Consider the following 26716-nt stretch of genomic DNA (forward strand, 5'->3'; position numbering starts at 1 on the left):
TTTTAGACTTGCTTAAAAGACAAAGCTAATATCTCACTTAGTGAGATCAAATAACTTGTGGTTTAAAAATTTAAAGTAACCAGTAGCCATTTTAACTTCACTAATTTCTCCTGGAGGAGTTAATTTTTAATTGTTTGTAATTGTAAAAGGTATTTCTAGATGGTTAATGTAATTTTTAAGATGATTTCAGTGTTTAAGCAGGGTAAACTTTTCCTTTGTTTTTGTGTATTGCCTGGCATCAAAAGAAAAATAAAAATGAGGTTATAATCTTAAATCTGTCTGGAGATATGAATTTTCTGTAGTTTATTTAATCTCCGTGCCTTAATCTCTAGTGTTTATTCATGCCACCAAAAGATGAGGAAAACAAAGACTGATAGATTATTAAGATAAGAAATAACTGCATCCTTAACTGTAAAGGTGGTGTGTCCATGAGCCGTCCCTAAATTTGCCCATAGATCATGTATTTGGAATATTTTCTTATTGTTTCATCACACTGAAACTTTGGCCAAGAAATGTTTAAAAATCAAAATATTGATACATCTTTTTTTTTTTTTTTTAAGGTAACTTACCAGATTAAATATGGTTGATGATGGTTCTGAACAAATACAGCTTTTATGAGGTAAGTCTGGGTAAATTTTAATTACTTTAACATAAAAAGCCTATTTGGTTTTTATTTTGCTCTTTGATAAATTTGTATTTCCAATGAGTAGTGATTATGAGTATGAATAACTGAATATCTGAAATAATTTGACAAAGCCTTTAAACCTTTCCGTTAAATGAAAAGTGTATGTGCTTAGCCATTGTAACTTAATGTGCCTTTTGAATAGTTTAAAATACTGAAGGTCCCTTAAGCCTTTGTTTAATTTGGGGAACAAGAAAAGACTGATTATATTTTGAGAAAAACTGTGAACCAAAGATACATTTTTTTCTTTGTAATTCTCTAATATGTTGTGCAAATTAATTTTTTAAGTATTTAAAGAAATGAATTTATTGGAAAATTTGAGCTAGTTAGTATTCGTAGTAAGTAGATTTTAGGGAAGAACATTTTAAAAATCAAGTTTTGTGAGCATGGATTTTGTTTTTGTTTTCTTTATACAATAAAAGTTTCAAAACATTTCTACTTGCTATTTGTTGTTCCATCAATAAATTGTTTAGAATATTGGTGTATTTCCCCCTCCCCCCCAAAAGGTATGCCATTTTGAAGACTGAGACCGTGGAGTTTTATCCTTGAGGATAAAGGAAATATTTGCAAAAGTCTATTTTATATAGCAAGTAAGTAAATGTTTTATTCAACATCTGAAATTTAATAGCTACCAACATTTGAGTAGGAAAATATCACTAAGTTGGTCAATGAAACAAAATGTAGACTGTTCATCTCGAAAAAGAGATGAGAAAAAAGCCCATCAAATTCCTTTATCTCACATCAAAGCACTTTTGTATTATAATAAAACAGTTGATACACGTAATTTATATCAGAGCAGTAAAATGGTCATTACTTTCCGATAATCTGCTGCTTCAGGATTATGGTTAAATCAGTAGTTATCAGAGTTGTATGTCTTTATAATCTGAAATTCTTCAGCCATTTTTTGGATGATGAAGGTCACATTTTGGAAATGGTTTAGAATTTTGTATTTGTTGATTTAACATTTCTTAAAAGAACTATATTTTAAAAACTGAAGACACTTTCGTATTTTAGTTCTTAATAATGGAATTAATACGTTCATTTTAACTGTTATGAGTTTGTTTTCAAACTCGTACTAAAGTGAGTTATCTTACAGGAAATTAGAATAACGCATCTAAAGAGACCTAATCTATAACTTTGTAATTGTTTTTAAAGCATAAAAGGAACAAATAATTTTCAACATGTATATAATACTTTCGCATCTTAAAACTACATATGTGAATGAAAAAATACGTCTGCGGTAATTTTCCAGAAAGGTGTTTTATAAGTTAACACTGAACATGGAAATTACTGTCAAGCTGATGTTGGGGATTTAGCAGAGGAAATATGTATATATAGTACCTTCGGAAATTTTAAGAATAGCCAAATTAGCCAAATAAGTAATATAAAGGCAAGTTTATCTTTGTCCTTGAAATGTGGAAATTCTTTTATCTGTTGATGTTGGCTAATTATATCATTGAGATAGGTGATAAAGGTAATATTTTTATTGCCTTTGTTTTAGCTTAATTTTTCCTTTTCAGTCATTTTGCAGTTTGATCAAATTTGTGTTTTAGTGTGCAAAAGAAAACTAAATGTTAGACCTGTAACTATAGTGTTTTTAAAGATCTAATATATATATAAAAAATCAAAATCTATTTCATCTTAACCTTTGACACAAATGCCAAGGTTACGGTTTCCTGTATGTAAATGATAACGATATTAGATTAGCATTCACATGTGGTTGGTCACTGTCATAAAAATTGAGAATTGGGCCTTTTGGACACAAATGTATGTAAAGTGTAATGTAATTTTAAGTACAAATCAATAAATTTGTAATGGCCTATCAAAGGTGCAGTTTGACCCATTAAAATAAAAAGTGAATGGTTGAAGGTTAGAAATGTTAAATGATTTGGTTTTTATGTTTTTTTACTCCAGTATCAAGAATTAAAAAAATATTTAAATGATACAGTAATTTCTAAATTAATCCTCAATATAATGGATTGCAGCTTCTCTTTTATCACCAACAAGATAAACGATTATAGCAAGTCACATTTTAAAAAGGTCTTACATGTACTTGAACTTTAATGCTGATGCTGCTTATATTTAGTGTTTTGATATTTGCTGTAAAATATTGCTTGTAAAATAGGCAGTAGTTACCAGATTTCATATAAAAAGTAACTTTCTGGTTTACTGCTATATTCTGCTTAAGAACCAAAGTGATACTTAAATACTTGTTTTTATTTTGGCATTTTGAACTAATTTTTGGATCCTAAAAATCATTACTAGGTTGAACTGGTGATAGGTTTTATTGCATTTGTTATTATGGTACTATTTAAAAAATTACCTGAAATTCCACAGAAAGGAAAGCAGCCATGTTCTGCCCATAGTTAATCACGAGATTTTCACGAACTATGGTATGACACTTAGAGGCTAGATTATGCGATAGAGGTATGTATGTTGAATATAAATTTTCTTTCAAGTTGAATTTACTGTTATTCTTAGTTTTTTGATTATTTAAAAATTTGGACTGTGGACAACCAATTAATTTACTTATTTGCTCCGGGTTTTTTCTTTGTTGAGAGGCTTAAGGGGAAACAGACTATGAGGACATCTCCATCTTCTTCATTCATGAGAGGTGTGTGTGATAAGAGTGGAAATCAGGAAATCGGCAATCAGGAAACCGAGCTTCTAAATGTAGATTAGCCCTGTAATCTTGATATTTCACTGCAGACCTTGTCTTCTAATCTATAGAAAGTGTTTGGAGTTTCTAATCTCTTAAAATATCTTTTAGCCTTTAATTGTGTGATAAAAATAATAGTAAGGAGTGTCTTACACAAACTGGAGAATAGTTTTTGTAATTTTGCATAATAAATATATGTGCTGTTTCTGTGAAGAAATGATTTGAATAACATGACCCTTGGGTGATAGTGTACCCGACTTTTTTGATTGTAGGCATTCCAAAATAATAATCTAAATGCAGATGTTGGAAAATTGATCTTGAAAACCAGTTAAGGTGTGAAATTGTATTTAAACAAGTGAGATTTAGAATGCTGCAATAAACATTTGCTGGGTTAAATAAATATACTTAAAATTTAGGGTATTCAATGTAACACTTATAACTGGCTATCACAACTATAAATAAGGATTTGTAGTTTACATGCTTGACATAATCTATTTAATTTCCTTTCAAAAATTTTTATATTTCAAAGACACAAGCTATCTTCCCCTACTAGATTGAGTGGCTCAGTACACACTTAATTTTCACATTTGGCTGTTAATTTCTGAATGTAGTTAACCAGTACAGTTCAAATTTGATGATGTTCTGAAGCTTATAAATAAAAACTGTAGTACTTGATTTTTTTCATAACATTCAAGTGGCATATTTCTTACAACAATTAGGTAAAGTTTTGATTTGTACAATATACAAAGTTAGATAGTTTTGTGTTTTGGAAAACAATCCTTTGCCTTTTGAAATTAAGCTATTTATTTGATAAGGAATATTTCCCAAATAAGCAATATGCCCTTGATGTGTACTATATCGTGATCATAATCATTTTAATTTAGATTATCAAGGTAGTTTGCTTAACTTGAATGGTTTCTGAATTTTCTTACAAGTGGTAATGACTTTATTGCTACCTTATTTTTGTGGAAGATTTCATATATTCATTTCAAAAGTGCTGTCAGGTTTTATTCTTATATGTAAGAATTGCGTTAAGGACTTAAAAAGGTAACAAAGTCAATATTTTAAGAAAAGCCCAGATGGGCTAATAAAGAGAACAGTCTTTGCCTTTTAATATGTAAGTCAAAATGTATGTTACACTTAGAGCTTTATATTGAGAATCTATGATACGGCAAAATATTAAAGATAGGTAGGAATATGAGCAAAAGTACCTACTTTTGTAGTCTGCTGAAGCCAAACTTGGCTTCTCCCCACCATTTTTAAAGGAAGGTGGAATACTGCTTTCTCAATTTTGGGAAAGGAGATGATATGGCAGATTACATTGGTGTCAGTAATTTTTGAAGTGGTGCAAAGTGAACTCCCAAGTGAAACCCACAGGCGACAGACTTGTACTGGTAGGTAGCTTTTTAATCACATTACCAGCCCAGTGTGAAGGATTCCCTCAGACCTTTTTTTTCCACAAATAAAAGTCAATTCCACCATTCTCTTAAGAGTTAAATCAGTTTAGTTCACTTACTTGATTTAAGACTTGTCTTTGTTCACAATCTCTATTCTTATTAAGGTCAAATTAAATTTGGAAGCTTAAAAGTAAATAATCCTTTTTCTTATAAATTGCTTCATTTGTTAACTTGCTAGGAGGATATTTTAGCATCTTAACTCTTAGAGATAATTTTGAAGCAGGTCTTTCCTGCATTTTTTGATTATGATTAGTCAAAATGACTAAACGGATTAAGATTTGGTAATATAATCAAGAACTTGATTTATAATTTGAAAAATTGAAATCTTAGTTATGGAACAACATTTGAATAGGTTAGTTTTAACTTAAATCCTAAACTATTGTGCTTTCTAAAAATCCTTAAATTACTACACTTTAATATTGAACTTAGAGCTTCTATGATAGCTCTACATAGTATGGTTATTATACTTCAGAGCAGGAGTGACTGAAAAAATACCTGTAGTCAGAGGGCATTTGAAATGTGAAAAACATCATTTTCCATGTTTTGTTTATGGGGCATTTCAGTCTAATTAGTGGAAAGTATGGATATGGTATTTTTGTTACTGTATTTTAAAAAGGGTTAGAGTTAACTTGAGTAGGTCAATACAGTTGGTGACAAAAGTCGTTTGAAATTTTGTCTAAAGGTTTCTATCACTTTATCTTAAAATAATTTGATTAAATATTGAACTAATAATAATAATAATAGAGAAACATGGACTTGTAGGTAGGTAATGGAAGTTTTCCTTTACGAGTCTTGAAAGTAGATTAGATGAAAGATCAGAAAATAATTCTCTACTGTTAAGAGGTGATGTTGGACTCTGAAACAACTAGTTCTCTACCTTAATTGCCCATTAGATCTATATAGGGAGGCCAGATTTTATCTGCTCTGTTGGGAGTTCTTAGGGGCTGAGACTTATGAATGGTTTTTGTAGTAACTTACTCTATAGGTAAGTCTCCAAATAGCCAGATTGAAAATCCTTGGGGCTAGAGGAGCACCTGGGTGGCTCATTTGGTTGAGTGTCCAACTTCAGCTCAGGCCATGATCTTGTCGTTTGTGGGTTCAAGCCCCATGTTGGGCTCCGTGCTGACAGCTCAGAGCCTGGAGTCTGCTTCAGGTTCTGTGTCTCCCCCTCTCTCTGTCCCTCCCCTGCTTGCACTCTGTCTCTCTCACTTTGAAAAATAAATACTAAAATTAAGAAATAAAAATAAAAAATCCTTGGGGTAAGAACTTCTGCTTGGACTGTGTTGTTCATAAATAAGTGTATGTCTTGGTCTTCTGGTGGATCGTCATGTTGAAGTTTTCAAATAAAGGCATTTTAGTAGTCTAGTTTTATCTTTTTCTGTGCATAAAATTATATTCTTTTTGTTTCTTGCAGAAATGTGAATCCTGAGACTGAATTCTCTAAAGGGCCTGTACAACGTAATAGATGTTGGTGGAACCATTTAGTAAGTTTTATTTAATTTTCATGTTTGATCGGTTTTTAAATTTTCATATGACTTTGGAAATTTGAATAATTGAATTACTTGTAAAAATATAGAGAGATTTGGTGAAGCTCAAAGCAGTACAAAAATAAAAAACATGATTAGATGTGTGTGAAGTTTATTAAAATTTTGCTTGTTTATTTACTCCAAGTTGTTATTTTCTTTCTTCACTTAAACTCCCTTACAGAATTCAAAGTAACTCACATTTGAACATACTTATGACATTTCACCTTAGAGCTGGGTGTAGGTAACCTGCCCCTAAAAATAAAGTTTTATTGGAACACAGCTCTGCTCTTTTATTTACACATTGTCTGTGTCAACTTTCCCACTATAGCTGCAGAGTTGAGAATAGTTGGTAGCTAATGGTCACAAACCCTGAAATATTTATTATTTTTTTCTGTAAAGAAAGCTTACCTGTCCTTGTCCTAGATCCATCCCTTGTGTCAACTTAATTCTTCCTAGAACTCAGAAGCCCTTGGGTTTTCTTTTGGTAATAGAACATACTTTTTAATGGATTTCAGTGTAATAATTTTAGTAAATTAAATAATTCTGAACTTTCCTTAAACTTGAAAGCCCAATACAAAATTCTTTTCACACTGGGATTATGCTTTGATGTTAGAAGACTTGGTTACTACTACTATGGAAGAGTTTATTCTAACTCCCAGCATGAGAAAGAATGGGAAAAGACTGTAGAAGTGAATTTGGATGAATTCTCTAAAGGTTTTATTATTGAGAGAACTTTTGGGTATATTTACATACTAGCTGTTTTCATAAATTTGAATCCCATTTGGGAATCTACATTATAGATGATAATTTTGCTCTAGTACTTCAATTTCTGTATAAATGTCTGCTATTTCTTGGTTATGTTTCGATGGTGATGGTGAGGGCAGAGATGAAAACTTTTCTAATGTACAACCATTGATCTGCTGTCTTATGTTTTAAAGACATTAATTACCTGGCACATAGTGGATCCTCAATGAATGCTTGTTGATTTATGGTATATAATTTCTGCCAAACATTATTTATCAACTAGTACTTTAGGTTTAATTGAAAAAGAAGGTCAAATTCATTATGAAAATATACATTTTAATGCGGTATTTATTTTTACTGTCTAAAAACTAAAATTTTTGACTCAGTAAAAATTGAAAGTGATACAAACTACAACTTTGAGCCTTTTAACATGCATATATAGTCAGATTTTAAACTAATATATGGAAAATAAAGAAGATTTGATCTGATTGTAAAACTTTGAAGTACCATGATTCTTTTTCTTAGTTACCATAATTGATCTTATTCTCTTAAGAGATCAGTAGCTGGCTGGTGTTTTCAAATAATTTTGTAGTTAAGTTTTATCCCCATTGTATTTAGGACGCAGGCATATATTGTGATCCCATTGAGGATTCAAGTTACTTTTGGTAATAAAACTGTATATGTCAATTCACTATTAAATGTTTTCAAGTTTATTTTTTTTAATGTTCATTTATTTTTGAGAGGGAGTGGAGGAGGGGCAGAGAGAGAAAGAGACTGAGAATCCTAAGTAGGCTCCAGTGCTGTCAGCCTGGAGCCCGACAGGGGTCTCGAACTCATGAACCCAGAGATCATGACCTGAGCTGAAATCAAGAGTCAGACCTTTAACCGACTGAGCCATCCAGGTGCCCCAAATGCTTTCAAATTTAAAGATCAGAGCAAAGAAGATTGAAGTCGTCATAAGCACCAAGAATTTAAATTACATGATGGGAAGATTCGATTTTTGCTCCTCGTTTATACCCTTATGTCCCTTTGGTTTTGCAATAAGTGTTTAAGTTTTAAAGTAATAAAAATTAACATTAATTTATTGTGGCATTATTAGAACCACCTACTTTAAAAATTAAGAGTCGTTAATCTTTTCTTTTTCCTTGTACTCTTCCCTGTCCCTCACATTTTTTGTTGCTAATAAAAATGGGAGTTTGCTGGGAAGTAGAAGTAAGGTGATTACTTATCCTTAATTTAGGGGAGGCCCTCGTAAGCCTAGTTCAGTCAGGAGTTGGATTTCAACAGACAACTTCACTTGTATTTCAGCTAACTTACTTGATTTTACAATACCAGTGATTTTGGAACACATTAACTAAATTAGAATTTAAAGAGAAGATCTCCTTAATTTCATATTCTTAAATTTTTGGATGTACAATATTTAGGGATTTTAAGGGGTAGCTTTATTTAGTGCCTTCTTACTGTAGAAGTCTTTGCTTTGGGTTTTGGGAATTTTTTTTAGAACAATTTCCTTAAAAAGGAGATATAGACTATGAACGTCATTATGGAAAAATTCTACCTGTTCATGGAATGAGCTTGGAGCCTGTATGTGAAGTAAACAAAACATGAAGGTCTCTTTGAGGATGGAATTCTATATCAAACCATCATCCTTTCAGTATGTCCATAGGAATTCACAAGTTACTGGAGAGATGTAGAGTTAGTAGGGTTTTGATATCTGAACACTACTCAGATTTCTATACTGATCTTATTTTAATGCAAGATTAAATTATCTATTTATTTATTTTTTAAAAAGTTTGTTTGAGAGAGAGAGCACATAAGTGGGGGAGAGGGAGAGGGAGAATCCCAAGCAGGCTCTGAACCACTGGCGTAGAGCTTCGTGCCAGGCTCAAACTTACACACCACAAGATCATGACCTGAGCCAAAGTTGGATGCTTAACTGAGCCACCAAAGTGCCCCTAAATTATCTTTTTAAAGCAGAAAGTGTTTGTCTTTAAACAGTTGATCCCATATGGGGTCAATCCATATCGTATGGATTTTTCACATTGTTGTTATTGGAATATAAATTATTTTGCTTCTGTAAGGTTAGTTTGTAGATCTCCATGTACTTTGGTTATTGTGGTATATGGGAATAATAGCTAAATAACATTTATTGAGGTTTTTCTATATGCCAGGTAATGTGAAAGCTCTAAATGTACTGACTCATTTAATTCTCACTATTGCCACACGAGGTAGGTACAGTTTCCATTTTACACATGAAGAACTGGATTTTGTTACCAAGAAAATTTCCAGGCTCACAGAAAGAACTCATACCCACTTTCTTTATTTTTTAACATAATTTGGCTTATTTATAAATTCAGTTTTTGCAAGAATTTGGAATTCCATGAAGATAAATGGCTTACTCATAAATCCCTCATTGCTCTTTTAGGTATTTTGATGCTTGACTGTGCACTTTTGCTTATTAACAAAATTCTCACTGTTGGCTTTTGATAGGCTTTGTAGGAGTGCAGACTGATCATGGCCTTACAATGTTACCAGAGTCTGCTTTCTCTTTAGCATTGGCTTTCCTCATTCCTCTTTGTTTAGCTGTCTTAAAACATAACAGTATATGTGATAGAATGATCAGTTTGCTAGTATGTTGTAATCTCTATTGTCACACAAACTAGTGTATTTTATTAAGTAATTTTAGAATGATTTTAGTATCATTAGGTTTCTTTTGAATTTTTTTTAAATAATGATTTTTAAAATGAAATTTCATATAATGTCCTGGATGAATTTTACCTCTTGTCCTGTGGCAGAAGAATATAAAGCATTGAGTTTATCATTTAATGTACAAAATTGAATATTATTGCACCTATAGCCATTGAAATGATCATAACTTGTTCTCTGTACATTAGTGTCTTTTTCATCATAATTGTGTTTACATCCCCAATGTCATTTAGAGCTTGACCTGCCATTGTACCAGTAGAGATGGGGGACAAATTAGTTAATGGTGCAAGAGAACTGATGGTATTTTTATTTTTATACTTAAACATAGGAAGGATATGTTCCTTAATTTTGAAGTGAATAATTCAAATGGAAGGTATTTTATTGACAATAGTAATGAATGAGTTATGTACTTATTGTAGAGTGGAGAGAAATAAGGAAAGTATGTGAAGGAGAAAGATCTTATATCTGATGTTGTTACTGATGCTGTGACACTTACCCCATTTCTAACATGAGTGCCAGTGTCTCTTGGTTACCCAGTAGTTTACTGAATAGATTTTTGTATTATATACATAGATAACAAATCCTAATGATAGTGTAAGAGGTAAGGATTGACTGCCAGAAGATCAAAAATATTTTTCATTTAATAATCTTCTAGTCACCCTGACTTTATTTCTATAGATTTAGTTTGAGCTGCAAAACTGATTGAGAACACTGGGGTTAAAACTTACTTTTATAGTTATGTTTGATCTTGATGGATCAGGATTATTTATTTAATAATACAGTATCCTGATTGCCCACCTAATAACTTTAGTTCAAATTATTTAAGTAATGGATTTGTTTTTTGTTGAGGAACATTTGGTATTTTGTCAATAGGAGTATTTTACTTGTGCTTAATTTGAAAGCTGATAGCATTTTATGGCAAATACCAAAAAGTCAGTTTGCATTTTTGATCTTTTTGCTTCCTAGTTGCTACATATTTTCTGTATTCTCAAATAAGTAGCTGATGATGTTGACATCTCTGTTGGCCATTTGTGTTATCTAAACAAAATTAATTAACATCTGTTGGGCTGGAAAACTATGCTTTACCCACTGCCTTGGTTTCTTTTCTTTTCTTTCCTTTTTTTTTTTTTTTTTCTTGTCTTCCTTAGGATTCTTTTCCATAACTAGTTTTATTTGAAGAAGCTTGGAAACTTTTCTGTCTTGAGATTTAGAATCCATAGTGTTGTTGTAATTCAGTTTTCCAGGATTTTGAATTTGAATTTTTATTTCATATTGGCCATATAATAACATTACACATGTAAAAATTTGACTATTCACTACCACTTTTTTATAGTTACATATGTATCTGTGACAGTAGAACTTTGTTACTCGTTTGTAGTCTTTCCATGATTCTCTTCATTGAGAAGTGTGTGCAGTGCATACAACTTTAATATAGTACAGTTTCATAGTTGAAAGCTGTTACAAAATTAAAGCTTTGTGTATGTAAGAGTATCTTCAAGGTGGGTGGATGTTCTCTGTTTGAAGGAATAAGATGATTGGTATTCCAACAGCATTTTTTTCTTTTAATGTTTTCATCAAGCACCCAGTCAGCTTGAAGAGTCTCAAATGGACCCTACCACTGAGAAAACAAGATGGCAGTCCACTATGGGGAATTGAGGAAAATGGATTAATACAAGAGTGCTGTGATAATATACAACCAAGACAGGGTTCTTTTAACATGGATTTCATGAAATGAATGAAGACATAGGTTTCTTACCCAGCACAAATGGACTTTCTAAAGACTTTTTGTATCATTAAAACAAGCACATTTTTGACATTTGGAGAAGAAAGATGGCACATTAACACAAATGATAGTTTGTATGCCTGGAACTTTTTGCAGTTTGATTTGTATGAGTATGACCTTGTGAAATGTTAACTTTAATAAAATTTCTAACACTTTAAAATTTCTCAGTTTGGGCTTTTTTTTTTTTAAAGCTGACGTTTCATTAAATGTTCAGTTACTGCCTGAAATAACACTTTGACCTTTACAGTTGCCCAGCAGGAAAGTGTACTGAATAAAGCTGGTAAAATGGAAATGGTGTGCTGGAAAATGTTTTACTTGGTTGATTAAGATTGGTCTTTTTTCACAAAGTTGTGGAAATTTATTTGTGCATTAAGAGATGGTCATTTGGTTGAAATGCTATTTTGTGCTTTTTTGAAATATCTTGGGGAAAAAACTTAACAAGGGGTAATAATAGGTCTTTAATTTGCCATGAGAGTGTAATGAGCTTATAAAATAAAACGCCTTTTGCCTCAAAATTCAGGATGAGCGATAAAGTATTTTTATAAGTTCTTTTGTGTTGATGGACAAGGTCTTTTTTACCTATGCTTTTTAATATTATAAATGTCTTGCAGTTGAATATTCATCTAAAGATTTATATTAAACTGATGCTTCCTGTTGTTTTAATAGTTAATATTAGGGGAAGAAGGGTTGGATTTATATGGAAGTGTCCTTAGGGTATTCACAAAAGAACTTAAAATTTTGGTGGTGGTGATGTCTATAATACATTTTATATTAATGTGAAATAGGGCTTTTATCTTGTATTTTTATTCTGTACATTTAGGAATTTAGAATAAATGAATCGTACCGTGTAATTACTGTTTTTGGATTCTAGGTGAATACTGCTGTTCCATTTATTGATAAATGACTAATACCAGTTTTAGTAACTTATAAAAGTGGAGTAGGCTTTATTTTGATAGACCAAATGACTTGTTGATTATATTTTTCCCATTATACAGACAATAAAGAGTAGTTCAGCTTCAGTTTTTTGTTTGTGAGAAATCATTCTGCGATTTGTGATTGTCAAATATCATAGGGCAGATATCTCTGATCAGTACATGTGCAATATTCTCACTGACTGACTGGAGGTGGTTGGTCTCTATAAATCAAAAGTGGAATGTTGGATTTTGATTTTGGTAGAAAATCTTTTGTAGAAAGTACAGAATTGAAACTAGGTTTTGCTTATGGATTTTACTACCTTAGATGCAACATTGTTGCTTTTGTTAGGTATAAACCTAAAATGGATTTCTTCAGTGAGGGGAGGACATCGTCTTGGCATACTGTAATGTCAAGTGAGGAAAGTTGATTTTTTGGATGTGTGAATGTTTTCTTGGGGTGCTTGTTGAAAGAAAAAGTGTTGAATAATTTGTTTTTGGCATTAGTACTCATTTTCTCATTTTGTTTCCGTATATCTCATGGTTTTGATATTTAGGAGAATTTGCCCTGTGACATTGCTCTGATAACTTTGCCATCAGATAGGACCGATTGTTAATAACTTGCCTTGTTGAAATGTGTATGTATACTTAGAATTTGATTTGAAATACAAGGGAATGGTTGCGATGTATCTGTTGTATTGGTTTGGAGGTGGAGTTTCTTGGGTTTGTTACTTAAGGGTGCCCATGGTAATTTCATGCTCTTAAATTTAAGAACTTTGTTTTGCCTGGCTCTGTGTGAAGTAAATATATTGTGGTCTTGAGAATTTTTTGGTGAAGTTTTCAAGGTTATACATAATGGGTTAAAGAATTTTGTGAACGTTGAAAGAAAAATGGAGATTCTTGGATATAAACTAGTTGCGTTAATTTTTGCCCTAATGCAACTGAACACTAGGGAGGCGCTGTTGAGTTGTACCCCCTTTTTCCAGTTGGGATGGAAAATCCCCCCTTACAATTTGTCTTTAGATAATTTTTAGACTTCATAAAGAAGGCAAGAGTTGAATTTAATTTATGAGATTGAGGTTTTGCTTTTATTTAGACAGCCATTTTACCCATGGGGGGGTTAATTTTTTAAAAGATTAGTACTTAAGCTGAGCTTTATATTCTCTAAGAATTATCCCTCTTTCAAAATGGCTTGATAAAACACCACTTCCTGTCCAGAGAGGAAGTTATTTTAGCTCAAGGACTGAAATATTTAGCAGATCTTTAGACAAAAGGAACAAATTACATTTCTCTCTGGCTTAAAAAGGGTGCTTGAGCCAGAGGGGGTTAAGAAACCCTCCCTCCTCCCCTTGATGGGGTGGTCTGGTGGGGCAGGGAGGTGTGGGGGTAGGGGTCTTCAGGCTCCCTGGGATGGAGGATCTTTTTTTTTTTCTTTCTTTTTTTTTTTTTTTTTTTTTTTTTTTTTTTTTTTGGTGGAGATGAAGGGGTGGGTCTATGGTACATCACCTGAGTTGTGGGGTAAATGTAGAGAGTGTCAATCAAAGGCAGAGCTCTCAGAGCTGGGAAGGAGGCTCTAGATGGCGGCTGTGCCTTAGAGAGAGCGCGCTCTGCTCCCTGCCTTCGCCTCACTTTACGCAACTTTCCCTAACTTTCGGGCAGCCTCAGGGGGCCCCCGCAGCCCCCTGCCTCTCCTAGTGACTTGCTGGGGTCGATTTGAACCTTTTTAAGGGAGAAAAGCAGCTTTTGGGAGCTTTCTTTTCGTGCCTTGTTGGAAAGAAGCAGCCGTACTGAGAGCCCAGGTCGTTGTTTTTTCCAGCTTAGAAGCCATGGCGCACCTCCATTTTTGTGCGCTCTCCTAATGAGGTTTTTTTTCTTCCGGACCCGTTTTAGTATTAATTGTTGCTCTATTTTTTTGACCAGTTAACATATTTGAGGATTATTGTATTTATTTTTCGTTTTTGTAACGGAGAATTTTGTTTTTATTTTTAATTATTTGGGATCTGATATTTTTCTACTACTAGATAGGACTCTTGCTTTGGACCTACTACATGGATCAGGTAAGCCCATGATCATTAGTGATAATTTTAAAGATTTATATGTTTAAGTTTGCTTTATTTTCTGTAAATATGAGAAATTCCTGGATGACGCAATAAGATACAGAGATTGTTATTTGTATCCAGTGTGTTACTTTGAGAAACTTTCCTTATTGATAGTGATGATTCCTTCTGTTCGGTTTATCCGTTTTTGTTTTTTTTTTTTTAAAGAAAAAATAGAAATATTTTGTTTTTTGGTGCTTACCGCTGTTGTATTATAACAATATCGCTACATCGTCAGGACTTTGTTCCTGATAATAAAAACATCGATAGAAGCTGGGACCTTACCTTTCTTTCAACTTTTGACAGTAAATACCTGGGCACAGGACTTCAAAGCAAACACAGATTCCCCCTCCCCCTTAATATTTAAGAATTAAAAGATGATGAGAAATAAGGACAAAAGCCAAGAGGAGGACAGTTCGCTACACAGCAATGCATCGAGGTATGAGCTATCAACTTTCTTCCTTTTTTCTCTCTCTTTTTTGGGGGAAACCTCAGCTTACATTGTTTACCTTGACAGACAGGGATAGCTGTCTGTTTTATTTTAGGTATTTTACTAATTTGGATTCGTTTTTTAAAGCGTGACCTTGAGATTGCTAATATGCCACACCCTAATTTTTTGGTAGCAATTTATGAAAGTTGAGTTGTGACTTAAGGCCTCTTACAGCAGTCAAAAGGTAAGGTACCTTTATTCAAGGGGGCCTTTCCTGTAAACTCCAGTTTTTCTGTCAATAAATTTCAGTTTTTAGGTTTTTGTGCTGTAGAAAAATGACCTTGTCGGTTTAGCCATTGCTGCATTGCACCATTTTACATACAAGGCAAATTTTTTCTTTGAAGAATCTAGGATACCCAAACTTGTAACTGAAGGCCATAGAGGAGCCTTGTGGTAGTAAATTATAGTAAATAGACGTTTGAGAAAGTTATATGAATGAAAAAATGTACATTTTAAAATGAAATTGCAAAAAGGACCCTTTGACTGATGCCTCTCAGTTTGTATTTTTATTTGACTCTGTATTTCTTTTGATACTCTTGACATTTTAGGAAATTTTGATAAGATTTATCAAAACCTTTACTCGATGGGTACAGTTCCTGCATTTATGAAATCAAACCTGTGATCACAGAAATCCTGGAATACTCTTAATATACTTCTCTTTTGTGTTTGTTACTGTGATTCTATTTGTATATTTTACATTTAAAATATTTTAAGGTTTGCATTTATATGCTCATATTAAGACAGTACTTTCTGGTTGGTAGACCTGTATCTTTTGCATTTTAGTTGTAGCTGCTTTTAAATTTATTGATTTATTTTGACAGAGTCACCTGGAATGCTTTATCTTCTGAAGCTTACAAATACAGTTTGTTCAAATCACGATTTGTTTCATATTTGTTGGAGTACATTATTAGTGACTAAGTAATAAAGCCTCTGAGACATTTTGTTGTATGAACTGTATATTAATTTTTAAAAGTGCTTATGAATACATTTCTTGATGTGTGTACTTATAAATTGTCATGAATTTTAAATCATGCAGTTAAGGATGTGATTGGTTATATGATTTTTTTATCCAATTTTGTTTTTACTTCTATAATTTTATAGAAATAATATACTTTATTATTAGGTTAGTGAATTCAAAAGTTTTGAGATGGTTTATTGCCAGGTTGAGTTTTATTTATGTTTTATTATACTTAACAATATTTTGACCCTTTAAAAATACTTTCTAAATTCTTTTGCAAATTGAGTTGTCACACAGTTTGGACTGTCTTTTGAACTGAACTGCCCATGTAATTACCCAGGTTTGATTTAGGACAGGAAACTTATCTAACTGATCCTAAACTGCTTTTTCTGAGAAGTTAACACCAACTTGAAGAAACAGGAATCCCCAGGTGGATTTGACAAATTACTAAAGATCCAGTATCTAAAATTGTTACTCCCTTGAGTATTTATGATTTGCATAGTCTCACATAGGTTTTGGCTCTCTCATGCAAGGTTTGTGGTTAACATCATTGATGAGACTGCCTTCTAATTTAAAAAATTAAGCAGTGTTGCTATTCTTTCTTTTAATAATTTACTTACCTAGAAACCGACTTGGAAGTTATCATGACTTTGCCTGTTGGCAGTGGGGTTACAGCTTAACTGGAAGCGCGCACTGTACTTTCAAATGCATTTTGTCAAGTGTTTTGATTCACAAACCTGATGAATGTCCAGAAATATCTGATAGACTCCCTGAAGATGGAGTTTTAAATTAGTTATCCGAAATTGCATATCTGAATACATGTACATAATTATGACATCACTTCCTTTTAAAATTATAAAGCTTAACAGGATGCTAGTGGTGTTTTATTGTAGTAGATTAATGTTACTTTTAGGAAGCTACAATTAAGGAGACTGTTTAGGTACTAGTACTTGGTCCCTTAATCCATTAGAATTTCCTCGCTAGGACCTAGTTTCTATGGCACAAAGTCTAGTGTGCAGGGAATACTACAAAAATTTTGTATCCTGAGCCACAAGAGGGGAAGGGAGGAGTTTGCAGGTCAAGTAAACTTAGAATTACTTTAGGAATATGAAAGGATTGAGTGCAAGTTTAGGTAAACCTGATACTTCCCTGTTTTGGAAATAATGCAGTCACTTAATAGTTCTTACATAAAGTTGTATGTTACTCCTGTATTCTTTGGTTAATGCTTTTAAGTATGTTACACGTTGCATATCGTGATTTCTGAAGATTAAAAAGTTCATTTTCAAAAAATACGAATTTAAAAATACCTTGATAGATTGGTAAAGTTTCTAAATATTTAGAACAAAGTTTTAGTGATGGACATACATAGAAATGTATACCACACACTTCTTACCCAAATAATTGGCAGTTTGGGATAACTCCAATAATATTAAAGAATGGAGACAGGAGAGAAGGGAATGTGATTGGAACTGTGTGTGCACACAAAGAGTTCTGTTTGTTCTAGGACGCTGCGTTTGCAATTTTATCTAAAAACACAGTTTATTAAATTTATCTCTAAATCGTCTGCCTTTGAACCAGATTTATTTTGTCAACCTCCGATGTGGGCAAATTTTAATCAGCCTTTTAGCAGTTATTCTAAATGCCTGGGGCTAATTACAAATGGCATAATGCAGTTGCTTGTGGACTGAACAGGCAGTTTTTTAAGTGGCAGCCATTTTATGATGCTGATAATTCTTAAGAATCGGGATTTTTGAGAAGACAAAATCGAATTGAAACTTGAAATATCAAAACTCCTTCCCACCCCCAGCCTCCCCTTTCTTGGTTCTCTGGTGCGAAAATAAGGGGCAGCTTGGTAGGTAGCGCGGGCAGCAGCTCCGTGAGCCCCTGGCATCTTGGTGCAGGTCCAGCTCAGTCACAAAATGGCTGTTCCTTTGTGCCGCAGCGCTGACAGACATACTGCATTGCACTGTGTACTCGCCAAACAGCAGGAAGTTGCCGTGCCGAGTTCAAAGGCCGGCCGGCGCCGGCGCCGGCGCATGCTGCTGATTGGCTGTGCGCACGCCTGGTAACAGCGGGTCAACAGCGGCGGCCTTCGGCAGGCCCCGCCCCGTGACGTCAGGCGCGTCCCCTCGCTCCTAGGAGGAGCGAACGCAGTGACGTAGGGCTGCGTGCGCAGCCGGGGTGCTGCCTCTTCGTCTGGGGAGCCGGCAGCTTTGGGGGCGCGGGGTAGGAAAGGGAAGGGGAAGCAGCCCGGACTGGGGCTTTCCGGTGGGTGGTCACCCGACCGACCTCGCCTCTGGCAGTCCTCTGCGCCCTTCCTCCTAGTCCACACCCTGCAGCGTGTATTTTCTTGGCCCTTCCCTCGGAAGGGTTGGCGTCTCAGAAAGCGGCTTCTACTTTTGGAGAAAGTAGAAGGCACTATTCGGAAGCCTTCAAATCGAAAACCTACCAGTTTTTACATTTTTCGCTTTCCTTTCTCATATTCTAGCGGGTCTTTTTTTTTCTCCCTTTTTTTTTTTTTTTACCTTTTTTGTTCAGCGTGAAGAGATTAGTAAACTTAATCTCGTGTTACCATTGACCAAAACCTTTTCACTGTCAAGAGGAGATATTTTTGTTTACAGTGAAAGGTCTTAACGGGTGTTATAGCTGTTGGGTGATCATGGCTCATAAAAAAAGGGAGGATTATTTGAACTTGTCCCCGTCCCCGTGCATTTTTACTTGGTACCGTACATATTCTCAGTTGGCATTTGATGGAGGAAAACCCAGGTCAGTATGTGCAAAGTGGTTTATGATTAACATTAACTCTGGAATAAGAAAGCAGCTTAGGAGTTTTCACAAAGTAACTATAAATATTAAGTTAGCTTTAAAAAATAAGACACCATGAGGCATCCATTACTCTGCAAACAAGTGTTATAAAACAACTTTTAAGCGTTAGTAGCACTTTGCTAGAGAACGGTGACTCCCAAAACTTGGTTGATAGTGGAATGGATCACCCGGAAGAACCTTGGGAAACCTCTCAAATCTCCCATTCTGGAGATTTTGCTTTGGTCCTGGTAAACTGATTACAGTGCTGTGGTTATGCTCATGGTCTGTCTGGTTTGGAAACCCTTTGCAGGGATTTATGTTTGGAAAAAAGAAAAAAAAAAAAGAAATTAGAGGTTAGCGATGATGACTTCATTATTCAGTTACACGTAATGAATGTCAGCCAGAAGGAAAGGCTGTATTGTTTTCCTTCTGCACCTTAACAAAAAAAAAAAAAAAAAAACAAAAACCAAAACCTTTTTTTCTGTGCTTTTGGAGTCCTTTTAGCACCGACAGGAGTGAGTTGTCACCTAGTTGGCCATATGTCAGAAGTTTCTTACCGAGTAAGATCTGTCGCTTGCAGAGAGATGTGGACCAGAGAGAGAGAGGTTTACCTAGGCATACCTTAAGTTTCTGAAGAAGTTTATAAAAGGTAAAATTCACTGTAATAGTGGGTTTTGTAGGTTCCCACAGTGTCGATTCTTCAGGAAGAATTCTTTGGATACTTTATGGAAACATTAGGTGAAACAGGATTTTCAGTTTGTTTTATAGACTTGCTCATCAAAGATTTGATGATGGATTTTTAAATTGTATGCTCAATTATAAGTTCTATATAAACGAATTAGCTTTAGATAGAGGTAAATTCTCATGGAACTGGTGTTTAGAACTTCTGAAGTGCATCCAAAGCAACAAGAATGGAGGTTCTTTCTGTGTATTATTGAGATTGACTTCTTGTTAGTTGGATTAAACTTTTGTTATTCGCTAAGTGTCCTTAAGTTTCTAAGAACCGTGATAGAATTCAGTAGCATTGCAGTCATGTTCCAGGATACAAACTACTCTGTTGAAGGTGTTTAGTCCAAAATAGATACTGTGTGTGTTAAAATGCATATTTGAATAATAGCAACTTATCTATGAGCTGTTGGCATGCCACGTGGAACCAGTGAGCTTTTTAAGGAGCCAGAGTGATTAGGTTTGTACGTTAAGACTTTTGTGCATTTTCCTTCTGCCTTTAATCTCTTTGACTTCTTGGTTTTAAAACCTACAATTTCCAATTGATATTTGGCACCTTAGGAATTAGCATCTTCTGTAAACATTAAGTCATCGCGGGAACGGCATCAGACAATATTTGATAAGGAGTGCTGTGCAAACTTTACCAAGTTATTGCTTGAGAGGTGAATCTGGAAGGTCAGTTGAATTTTACCTGACAGTATCTGAAACTCACAGATTTTATAATCAGTTGATTCCTCTCCCCTCCCTCGTATAGCAAATCCCTAACAGTTGTGAAAGATGCTTCCTGAGGTCACTGAGCTTTCCAGACTCCTGTCCTTTCTCCTGTAAGATGGGGCACTACTGTAAACTTGCTCCTAACACAAATTGTGAGTGACTGCTCTGTCACCTAGTAAATTTTTTCTGATTTTGAGTTGTTTTTGTTTTTGCTTTTTTTAAAAAGGTGTTTTAGGTCCTTTGTAAAAAACCTTAGATTTCAGTTGGCTTTCTTGAGGAATGGGGGGCACATGAGCCAAGAAACTTTTTTTAATCGCCTAAGAATTAGTATACAAATAAACTCTGCTGGGTGCTTGTCATAGCTGAGCAATTCCCTCCTGCTTTCCAGCCTGCCTGGGCACTGAATTGAAATTCATACCTTGGTAAAATTGGTTAAATTGCTGTTGCTTTGGAACTTCAGTGTTATTAGTGTAAAGCCAGAACAACAAAATTTGACTCCATCATCAAATGCCCATCAAATACCAAATACCATCAAATATCTATGCTTAAAGTCTGTTGTATGTTTACGTTGTAATCAGTAAGCACAGTGTTGGAACACATTTTTTTTTTTTTTTTTAATGTCTGTTATGACCTTGTCTCCTAAATAGTTTAAGCTTTAATTAACAGGACAAGTCTGGGGAGAGGGATCTTTTTTAAAAAAGCTTGAATGCAATTTCTGAGGTGGGAAATAATGAGCCTTTGTGAAATAAATCCCGGAGAACCTAGGTATATGGAAGGAAGCCTTTCATGCTACATTTTGAAACACTTGCAGTTTAGTATTTTATTGTTACGATATTTGGTTAGGGTCACCTTTCTCGGTTATTTCAGTGACATCGTCTGGATTGTGTTTCCTACTGAAAAGTACTTTAAATTCCCTTTACAGGAAAGTCTCCATAGTTTCGGGGAAATGCTGGAGCTTTGGCGAAAGCATCATTTTAAGGATGGTTCTGATTTTATACTTTGAATTCAGTCTAGGAAGTTATTTTGTTATTTGTGATGTGTTTAACTGTTAACCTTAATGCCTGACGAGAGCATAGTTTATTTGTATACTAATTCTTAGACGATTAAAAAAAGTTTCTTGGCTCATGTGCCCTCCGTTCCTCAAGAAAGCCAATTGAAATCTAAGGTTTTTTACAAAGGACCTAAAACACCTTTTTAAAAAAAGCAAAAACAAAAACAACTCATAAGCAGAAAAAACTTACTAGGTGACAGAGCAGTCACTCACAATACCTAATACCCACCAGTGCAATGTTTCCTTGAGTACTGAAAACTGTCTCCAATTTAGGCCAGTGAAGTACTTGTTGGATTTTTAGGTTCCTGACTTTAAAAATGTGGATAATGATACTCTTCATTGGGTAATGAAGTTAAGTAATATAATGCCTATATAGTGATTCGCAAGGAGGCGGTTACATTGAAAGTGCTTATTAAATGTAAGTTGTGAGTAATATTTTACTTCTAATGCTTTACTTTCTTCCCCCTCCTGTGCTTCATTAAGAGCCAAATGGTTCCTGAGAGTTGAAGTTGGCGTCCTGGCCTCCCACAAGAGGTCTTTTAGGCCACTTAGGAGAGAGGGTTGTTAAAATGATTTTAGAAGGCAAGTCTGGGGTGAGTTCGAGCCCCCGCTTCAGGCTCTGTGCTGACAGCTCAGACCCTGCTTCTTCAGGTTCTGTGTCTCCCTCTTGCTCTCTGTCCCTCCCCTGCTCATGCTCTGTCTCTCTCTCAAACATAAACATGAAAAAAAAAAAAAAAAAAAGGCAAGTCCGTTTTTGTTAGTTGAAACCTTGGGTATGTTTTGCAGTTAATCTTCTTTTAGAATTTCTTTCTGAGAAAGCCAGCCTTTTGAAGGGAGAGTATGATTCTTCCTGGACCAGAACAACTTCTTGTGTGAGTCACAGCCCTACCCGTGGCACTTAACTCTGACCAGATCCCTTTTACCCCTCTTCTGGAGCTAGTGGTTATTGCCCTGGTTTACCCTCTGCCTCATTTCCCCTCTCAAGCTGCGCAAGAGTGAATAATGAATACCAAGGAGCAGTGCTCTTTGGATATAGATGTAATTGCAATATTTCCAACCAATGTCTACTTGGCTGTGGCTTGCTCTTAGTAATCCATTCTCAGCATATCATCATATATTGGACTCAGCATAACGTCCAGGGTTCAGTGTTATTCTGCTAGGACTGTAGTCTAGGCTTAAGATTTCTGTGTTGTTGGTTCTCCAACTTTATTTCCTTTTCTTTTGGTTTGTGAGGGAGTTGAGTTCTGTTTTTTTGTTCCTATATCAGGCTCTGGAGAGCATCTAAAAATTCTTCAGCCCTGCTCCCCAGGATTGAGTTAATTTTACAAAGCCCTCCATGTGGTTTACAGTTGCGTGTTTCTGTATGTTTGCATGTGTTTCGCCTCTTTTGACAGAGCACCTCTTGTATTCTCTTCTTCTTCTTTTTTTTTTTTTTTTAACGTTTATTTATTTTTGAGACAGAGAGAGACAGAGCATGAACAGGGGAGGGGCAAAGAGAGGGAGACACAGAATCCGAAACAGGCTCCAGGCTCTGAGCTGTCAGCATAGAGCCCGACGCGGGGCTCGAACTCACGGACCGTGAGATCACGACCTGAGCCGAAGTCAGACGCTTAACCGACTGAGCCACCCAGGCGCCCCTCTTGTATTCTCTTCTAACTGTTGGTGTTCCCGTTGCCTCATTTTCTCTGTGCCCCTTTTGGGCAATTTTACCAAAAACTTAGGTTGAGAGATCTGGAAGCAAAAGTGGGTGGGGCTCTCAAGGGTTGTTGTATGCTTGATGGAAGATGGACAGTTTCCGCATTAAACGTCATGCTGGATCCAGCAGTAGTGTACCTTTAACAGTGAATGCTGATGGAGTTTTGACTCCAAGATTTTTGAATTCTTGTCCTAATTGCTTTAAATTCTAGTGCATCTCTTCTTTACTAGGATTCTCTACTTAAGCCCTTTTTAGATCCCTCTAAAAGTTTGGATTCCAGAGTTGACTTTTGAATGCAGGAATGCATTCCATTCAGAATCCCCTTTCCTTAACAGCTAATTCAGGTAACTGTTGAAAGCAGTGGACGTGGGCTCTGCTGTGAAGCAATTATTTACAGTGGTGGGTTGTGAATTGTCCCCAGCATTAAAAAAAAAAATAAAAGAGAATACAATAGGATAATAAACCTCAGGAATGGCATTTGTATGGTTTATTTCTAAGTCAAGCAGTGCCTGTAATGCTGGTAATCTTTCATTTTGGATTGTATCATAAAGGAAAGCAGCATGTGGTAAGCATTTTGTGGGAAAATACTGGAATAGATTTATGCTTTTTGGAGTGGTTACTCTGTCAGGCACTGAAGGTGGGTTTTGTTTTTTTTCTTTTTCATTGTGTATTTAATGTGGTGGTTAGTGTAGCAGCAATGCTAGTGACCTTCTGGTTAGCCAGCTCCCCAGGTTAACTGTCACAGAACTCTCTTCCTTTGAAGGCCTGTGGGGGGTCCTACACCCTGCTGAGCTCTTTTATACCCATCCCATTGTGTTCCTTCACTTTGCGCTGTATACATAACAAGGATTTGCAGATACTTCTCAGATTTATTTATGCTGGTTTCCCTTGTAATTTTGCATTTCAGTGACATACCAAACCAACAAATGAGATGATTGTGACAGGTATTTCAATGGAAACTATGTTGTATGCTTTGGAAAGACACAATACCTGTCATTTATAGTACCTACTGTGAGCTTGGAACTTGTTAGAACCAGTCCTCTGTATGTGTTAATTTGGGTAGTCTTCACACGTCTGAGACAGGTGTGATTATCATTACCCTATTTTGCCAATAGAAAACAGGCATTAGGGGAAGCAGATGGTGGCATTGGATTTAAACACTGGCAGTTTGGTTTCAGGGTCACTTAAGCATCTTGTCAAAAATTGCCATCAAGGGGCACCTGGGTGACTCAGTCGGTGAAGCGTCCTACTGTTGATCTTGGCTCAGGTCATTATCTCACATTTTGTGAGATGGAGCCCGAGTTGAGCTCTGCGCTCACAGCTCGGAGCCTACTTGGGATTTTCTCTGTCTTTTTCTCTCTCTGCCCCTCCCTCGCTTGTCCCACACTCTGTCTCTCAAATGTTAAAAAAAAAAAAAAAGTTGCCATCAAAAAAAAAAAAAGAAAATTGTCATTTGATTAAATGGTTAGAGGAAACTATAGTAGGGGGAAATAGTAAAAATCTAGAATAATCCTGTACTCTGTTTCTCTTAAAACACTTTTAAAGAAACCGAAAACTCAAAATACATTTTAGGCTTGATTGATACTGGAAACAGAGTTCAAGAAGTCATTTTGCATAAAGAATTTCTAGTGAAGATGTTGCTGGTGAAGTTAATTCCCACGGGGGTAGTTGGGGAAACGAGGAAAGACAGGTGTCTGGGAGGGGGAGGTACTGGGAATTGCAGAGGAACCCCATCCTTTGCAGTCTGACTCCCATTGCTCCCCCACACACGTTGGGTTTGGCAGTGATTTATTTATGAAGACCAGGTTTCTAATTTGTTGTTTTGTTCTAAATTTAGTTCCCTTACTTACTTCCCAGGTAGCATTTGCATCAGAATCACTTGAGAACTTTTAAAAGGCCCCTTACCTGATTGGATTTTAGGGGTTAAGCAGTAGTAGGGCAGGGGAGATAGCATTCCAGGTGGGTCTGTTGGCATAAATAGCCAGGGTTGGAAACAGTGTTCTATAGACGTGCCCTGAAGGGAAATAGTTCTTGAATGTGGTGGGTGTGGAAAATCTTGAGTGTCTGCAGTTCCTTTATAAGGTTATTTGACATTCAAATAGAGCAGCATATGGCTGGGAAGTTGTGACTTTGAGGGCAGAGGATGATGGGTCAGATTCTCCATTTCCCTTGCTTGATTTACCAAAACATACAAAATAAAAAAATAAAAAAAGTTCCTACTGAACTTAGCTTTACAGAGGCATTTAAGCCCCCAGATTTACTTGCTAAGAGCCACTTTGGGTGCTTGCTCAACGTACTCCCAGCCTTCTTGCCTGGGTATTTGAGTTCAGTCAGGTCTGGGAGGACGTGTCCCAGGAATCTATCTTGAAAAAAAACTATGGTGGTTTCTAGTGCTGATGCAGGTTTGGGAAATAAGAGCTAATTGGGACAAGAATTTTCATCTCTCTTCTGCTTTTTAGCTGTGTATGATCTTGGGCAAGAACCTCTGAGCTTGTTTCTTTATCTTTTAATAAAGGAAGAGTATGTGTCTCAGGGAAGTTAGACTTAAATAATACGTCTGAAAGCAGTGGTTTTCCACTAGGGACAGCCCCTCCCTGACTTGGCAGTGTCTGGAGATCTTGGAGCTACGGTACATCTGGTGTGTGCTAGGTAGAGGCTAGGGATGCTGCTAAACCTCTCGCAATGTGTAAGGACAGCCTCCCATAACAAAGAATGAATTAATCTGGCCCAAAGTGTCAGTAATGGCACACTTAAGAAACTGGTCTATAACATTTAGGAAAGTGCCTGCCACAGTGAGTATTGCCACCGTGAGTACTGAGAAAGTTGTGAGTTCTCACCATTCTGACTGATTTCTGTGGCTTGATCCAAGGACCCTACTTCCCTCCTCTGACTCTGTGGGGCAGAAGTTGCACTTACTATTGAGGTTAGCATTCAGGACTTTTAAATCTCCTTTGAACTGTTGGAGTTATCTTTCAAAAGTCTAAATATCATAGCCTAAAGGTTAGTAAGGAAAGATAAGACTTTAAATATTCTGAAAGGAATTCAAACTAGTCCCATCTGTCCTCAGGGTTCTAAATGGTACCCACCTGAGATGATAGGTTTATAGGAACAGCTTTCCCCCTGGTACCTGTTTTCATTACTTGGTGGGTTAGAAAGTCTTCATGTTCTTTCCTGCAGAGAACTTGTCCTATCCTTACCTAGTCTTCGTGCCTTGCCAGATCTGAATTGGGTAGCTCTTTGTGAAACGATTATCTAGGTTTGTACCTCATCTAGGCTTCTTGCCTCATGGTTTGTGTGCCTGAGTGCCATTTGTTTGCTTCCTAAGCTATTTAGGACTACTCAGTGTTACTTGGTTAGTGGAGGAGCAGAAGTAGCGTGGTCAAGACAAGGTTTCCTCTGGCACCAGTTGAAAATGTTAGGAATGTGCTTATCAAAGGTAGATGTTTTTCCCACATTAGCACTGAGTTTCTTAATTTGGGAGGTACTGCAGGAAGGTCTGCTTCTGAATACTGATCAATTCTGCAATCTTAGAAACATAGCTCTTTTTTGAGAAATTCAGAAAAACTCAGAAAAATTGAAAGACTACAATTAAAGCTTTAAACAAGTTAGATATGGCTAAAATCCTATTTGCCCCTTCTCCTTAGTCACTTTCATGAATGTGGCATCTAAAAACCTTGGTATTTTAAAAATGTACATGGTTCATGTAATGTGC

At 35.5% G+C, this 26716-nt stretch overlaps 1 protein-coding gene and 1 long non-coding RNA gene across 7 annotated transcripts in view; both read left to right on the plus strand.

Annotated features, from left to right (window-relative positions):
• Positions 1-1279: 1279 nt before the first annotated feature.
• Positions 1280-11717, plus strand: LOC125168318 (uncharacterized). Its single transcript, XR_007153081.1, has 2 exons — positions 1280-6282; positions 11354-11717. It is a non-coding gene; the product is annotated as an uncharacterized LOC125168318 (long non-coding RNA).
• Positions 11718-13996: 2279 nt separating this feature from the next.
• Positions 13997-26716, plus strand: part of CHD2 (chromodomain helicase DNA binding protein 2) — a 122363-nt gene continuing 109643 nt past the window's right edge. For 4 of the 6 annotated variants that reach the window (XM_047861087.1, XM_047861092.1, XM_047861091.1 and 1 more), the window contains exon 1: positions 18657-18778. In XM_047861087.1, the coding sequence (XP_047717043.1) occupies positions 18672-18778 (107 nt within the window). In that variant the 5' untranslated portion in view covers positions 18657-18671. Of the gene's footprint in view, positions 14526-14870; positions 15004-18651; positions 18779-26716 lie in introns of those variants that run through there. The other 2 variants (XM_047861089.1, XM_047861093.1) reach the window with 2 other exon arrangements.

This window comes from Prionailurus viverrinus, chromosome B3 (assembly GCF_022837055.1).
Source record: "Prionailurus viverrinus isolate Anna chromosome B3, UM_Priviv_1.0, whole genome shotgun sequence".
In the NCBI taxonomy this organism is placed as follows: domain Eukaryota; kingdom Metazoa; phylum Chordata; class Mammalia; order Carnivora; family Felidae; genus Prionailurus; species Prionailurus viverrinus.